General features: G+C 48.6%; 1 protein-coding gene across 1 annotated transcript; it reads left to right on the top strand.

Annotated features, from left to right (window-relative positions):
- Positions 1-418: 418 nt before the first annotated feature.
- Positions 419-2,026, top strand: ANOM_011847 (clathrin-mediated endocytosis regulator UBX3; the record flags this gene model as incomplete). Its single annotated transcript, XM_015557103.1, has 2 exons — positions 419-553; positions 620-2,026. 2 exons carry the CDS (start codon positions 419-421, stop codon positions 2,024-2,026), a joined length of 1,542 nt encoding a protein of 513 aa, XP_015400917.1.
- Between the last annotated feature and the right edge of the window lie 3,193 nt (positions 2,027-5,219).

The following is a 5,219-nucleotide window of genomic DNA, read 5'->3' as shown; positions in this document are numbered from 1 at the left end:
CGACATGGGGATAAAAGGGCCTGCGGGGAGAGGGGAGGGCGAGAGAGGGAATGGAATGGGATGGTCTGTGAGTGTCCAACTCCGGAATGGCCTGTGCACGGACCATGTATTGTCACCAAGCGCGCGTCTACCGCTAAACTCGAGGCGGCGATGACGGAGCTCTAGTAAAAGGACAGCTAAGTCATCGACGTTGGCCAGTAGTCACTACCCTGGTATTTTTTGCGTCTTTGGACTTCCTGGCGTCTTTTTCCTTGAAAAGTCTTTCATTCAACCATTTTGTATTCAAACATCTACAAGCTTATTCCCAGAGTCACTGCTACGGTCAACGCCATTAGCTACTAGGACCTCTCCGTTGATCCCGACGAGCCTCTTGCGACAGCGATTCCTTGAATTGTATGGATCGAGCCATTGGTTGACAATGACCTCTTCGGGGCTTGATATCTCCCAGCTCTCCGACAGCGAAAGGTCTGCTCTAGACACCTACATAGCTGTAACGGGTCAGGAGCCGTCGGAAGCTATTCCCCTGTTGCGCCGCTCACAATGGAATGTGCAGGTATGGCCGACCTTATCTGTAACAAGTTGGCTGGGTGATAGCTATGGCTAACGCATCAAATCGAAGATCGCCATCTCGAAGTTTTTCGATGGGGAAGGTCCAGACCCAGTCGAAGAAGCCCGTGCAGCTCTCAATACCCCTCCTCCTCGACCTAATCGTCAAACACAAAATCTCATGACAGATGACCTCACCGCAAACTTCGCCTCGGCTGTGCGTGCCGCCGATCCTGCTCCCCGAGTCGAGACTCAACCAGAAGGACAACCGGTTTATCGTCCGCCTTTCCTACTAGCTCTTCTGTTCACCCCGATCAATCTTCTATACCGATTACTTTACAATTCATTCCGCCTTTTTGGAACTCTGTTCCCTTTCCTTCCCCGTTTCTTCAATACAACGGCCAGCTCAGCTCTTCACGGTACGCAACGGAACACCAATGGACGCCGGCCGCTGGGGCCTAAAGACACGGCCGCCAGGTTCATTCGAGAGTTCGAGGAGGAATACGGGGCCAACACGCTGCCTTTCTTGGAGAATGGATACAATATGGCTCTAGAAAAAGCCCACCGTGATCTCAAATTTCTGCTCGTAGTTCTCCTGGCCCCTGAGCATGATGACACGAACGGTTGGGTCCGAGACACCCTCTTGTCCCGGGAGGTTATCGATTTTGTCAATGACCCGCAAAACGACGTCATTGTATGGGGAGGTAATGTGCAGGATTCGGAGGCATACCAGGTCGCAAACTCTCTCCGGTGCACCAAGTTTCCCTTCGCAGCTGCCGTTGTTCACACTCCCAATGTATCCTCGACGGCAATGTCCGTCGTCTCTAGAATATCTGGCACTACGTCGCCGTCAGAGCTTACTGAGAAACTACGAACCGCCATTTCACAGCACAAGGAGCCTCTAGAGAGGATCGGGGCCACTCGGGCCGAGCAACAGGCTTCCCGCAGTCTACGGGAGCAACAAGACTCTGCCTACGAGCGTTCATTGGCCATTGACCGAGAGCGAGCGAGACAAAGACGGGAAGCTGAGGCAGCTAGACAACGGGAGGAACAAGAGGCTGCTGAGCGCCAAGCCGCGGAGGAGAAGCGGCTCCACGATTTTCAGCAGTGGAAGCGTTGGCGGGCACAGGCTATCCCGGACGAACCGAGCGCGGATGTCAAAGATGCCGTTCGTGTTAGCATTCGACTGCCTTCAGGCGAACGTGTTATTCGGAAGTTCGCGCCAGAAGCTGACCTTGAAGAGCTATATGCATACGTTGAGTGCTACGATATCCTGCAAGAGTCCCACGAGAAACCCACGGATGTTGAGAAGCCAGATGGGTTTGAGCATCAGTACGGGTTTCGACTCGTTTCCCCTATGCCCCGGGTTATATATGAAGTCGGGGCCGGAGGGACCATCCGAGACAAGGTCGGTCGAGGAGGCAATCTCCTTGTCGAACCGATCGACGACGGAAGTGACGAGGAAGAAGAAGAGTCGTAGATCTCACTATGGGGCTGTACTAGTACTGTATGCATACTAGCCGAGGGCAATTCATGGAGTCAAACTAGACCTGTCTAACTAGTCTCTTTCAAATTTGACACGATAATGATCACGAACAATATCGAGTATGTTGGGTCGACGATGTTCCCTACATCTGTAAGTCATAGCATCTCCCAAAAGGATGCCTCGCCTTGGTACCGAACCGGCAACCGGGTTGAAGCTTGTTGTTGAAAGCTAGACCCACTTGACTCTCTCAGAGAGGGAAAGGAAGATCTAGATACATACCAAGCATAAATATTCTTATGGATAAGAGCCCGGGGAGCATGCGTACCACATTGCGCTAAAGTGGTCATTTGAGGATCTGGTCGTGCTTCGTACTTGCATGTAACGGTGTTTCTGGAGTGGCACGGCGATTATCTAGCATTTAGCCCTAGGCGGCGGCTCCAATACCACCAAAATTCACAACAATTGGTCCTTCATCCCCTTACACCTTCCAAGGACAGAGCTTCCTTGCCTCGCATTGGGCTCCGTAAACAGAGGCAACGAGAAGGATTCCCACCAAGTTGCAAGATTAGCGTGTTGGTGTCTTTGATACAGACGTAGGTCCGGGAGCTGTTCAAGCTCCCTAAGTCGGTAAAAAAAAATACCTGATTGCGGCTTCTACCTGTAATACAGAGGGAAACAAGGTCGATATGCCCGTGGAAGATCAAATAGAAGTTGCTGCAGGGCCTTGACCTATAGCTCTGGAAGACTACATGTACACTTTGCAGAAGTGGGAGGCTGTTGGTGGCCTTGTGGTCTTCATATCGCTATTGCAGGATATTTTCTATAGATTCAACAACTTCACGGTATCTAGTATATAGAAACCATATACTTTAGATATAATATTAACAGCCCGAGGACTTTACGGGCCGACCACCAAAATTGCTAATACCTACTAGATACGCCATCACCTCCACTGCACCATTTGCTTTAATGGGGACAAAGTCTTTGCCCGCAGAGAGGTCGTCGTACGCAGCAGCCTTCTTAGATGAACGACTCCGGGGACGACATTATGTAGAACGGTGATCTTAGGGCTCATTTAACATCCTCTCTTATACTTTAGCTAGGAAACTAGACATCTAATGAATGTGCATATAGAATAGATCAAGATCTACCAAAAACCCGAGACGGACAAACATATGTATTTTCGTGTTATATGAACAAGTTAATCTAGAATTGCATAAGCGGCAAGACACCGCCACTGAAATATCTGTCTTGCGGTACGCAGTAAGTCGAGCCACTGTGCCTACAATACAGTTGATAAGATGGCGTGCTAGCCTGGGTACGGGACGAGCCTTAGTTAAACTGGAGAATACTCCTCAACACTGCCACAGTCGCCGTCAGTCGGTCACAAGGGCCAAGCCCTTCTGAAAGTTGAATCCTCGGCGTAATCACTTGTAATATAGCACATCCAATAGTCTTATTCCCACTGTATCCGAGAGAGCCCGAGGCCTCCACTTGTATATCCTTGCATATGTCCTGTATCTTTAGGCTTAACCTGGGCCATTACTGTCGTTGTATGTTATGCTATTGTGATGTATACCAGTTGGCGGTGTACCAAACAAGGCCCGAATGTGACAGATCCCGAGATACAGAGCTTCTAGACTTTGATGCAACCGAGGTCTAGTTAGTTAACTAAAGCATGATCCCAATTAGGCAACATCGATTAGGCACAAGTTGATACGTATGTAGAATGTGTTATACATATGATGCCTTAACTCCGCTCTATCTCCGGATTAACGGTAGCATAAATAAAGCTGGGATTGAGGGTACATACAATTTATCCGGTAATGTGGACCCCCGACGGAGACGTGATCATTATCTAGATCTAGATAGGCGTCATGACCATGTTCTTCTCCAACTCTAAAGAAGGTTCGGGCTTCAGATAGATCTGTAGAGGAATGTGTCTGAATGTTATCCACTCAACCGCGGTCATGAGGGAAAACCTGGGGGGTCGGTGTGGAAAGTGCATCCAATAGACAATCCATACATCAAAGAAAGCATCATCTTTAGGTTATCAGAGCTTACATCAGCTGTCCGAAAAGGGCAATCGCTGGTATGCAGCACGGAATGCAGCTAGAATAGGACCATAATAGATAAACAGAAGGATCTCGGATCTGGCGCACCCGATACTGTACCGTAAAGGAGGCAAAGAACCCGGACATCGGATTTTGAAGTTCCCGCCCCACCTTCCACCGAGACTAAACTCCTTGAAGTCAATGCACCAGGTTTCAGGCTCAGGAAAGTCTTCGTTGCCACGTTTTTCGAGTTTTTCGAGTACAACAGAGAAATTTTTTGGGCCATCATTTGCCTTTCTTGGCTACAATGTATACGGGGATACGAATCTTACGCGATGTTCCACATTCCATTCCATGTCTTGTCGAATTATGGGCATACCAAGCTCATTGCGCAACCCGACTATGTAACACAATTGTTTTCTTTTTGTATTTCTTTCACAGCACAATTCAATTGTGATCAACGTCGGTGTAACCGATGCATCTTGATATTGAGCCTCACCCGATGTGTTGTCCTCCATACGCGAAACCGCCAATAACCTGCGCAGTATGGGTTTTAACCTTTTAAGGTGCTTCCGAGAGTCAGGATGACTATCGATGACTGCCTGCAGAGTAGACATGAGTCATTATGCAATCTGTTCTCAGACACATGGATCAAGTCAGCCTTAAGCGGGAAAGCTCGTAGCTTTGTCATGGACATGCCCCATAAATGGTAAATAGAGCTGACCAGTGGTGACCCAATGAATCCATGATATCTGCTTTAATTACCAGAATAAGAACGGGATTCGCTTATCCTGTGACCCGGGTGTATTGTACGCACCGGAGAGAAATACTCGGCTCTGCCGTATTAACGATGGGTCCGGACGCCTAAATTTCCAGGACCCGATTCGCCTGCTCGTTGAATTCTTTATTCTCATTTGTTGGAGTTAAATTTGACGAGTGGCCCAGACTCTGATCCGCCTAGTCTTTTCATTAGACTCCCTTTCCTTCGTCTGGAATGGAAATCAGAAACAAATACGGAGTTGACCGTAGCTAGTATAAAGGGACCTTTATTATTAGATGACACCCTCCTCCTTCTCCCCCCTGATTATCTACGTTCTTTTCTTTTACAGATCTGAACACATGGACGAACTCTT

The sequence above is a fragment of the Aspergillus nomiae genome (genome assembly GCF_001204775.2).
Source record: "Aspergillus nomiae NRRL 13137 chromosome Unknown contig00750, whole genome shotgun sequence".
NCBI classification, from domain to species: domain Eukaryota; kingdom Fungi; phylum Ascomycota; class Eurotiomycetes; order Eurotiales; family Aspergillaceae; genus Aspergillus; species Aspergillus nomiae.
Note: the sequence above shows the minus strand (reverse complement) of the source record. Positions and strands in the feature narration are given on the sequence as shown.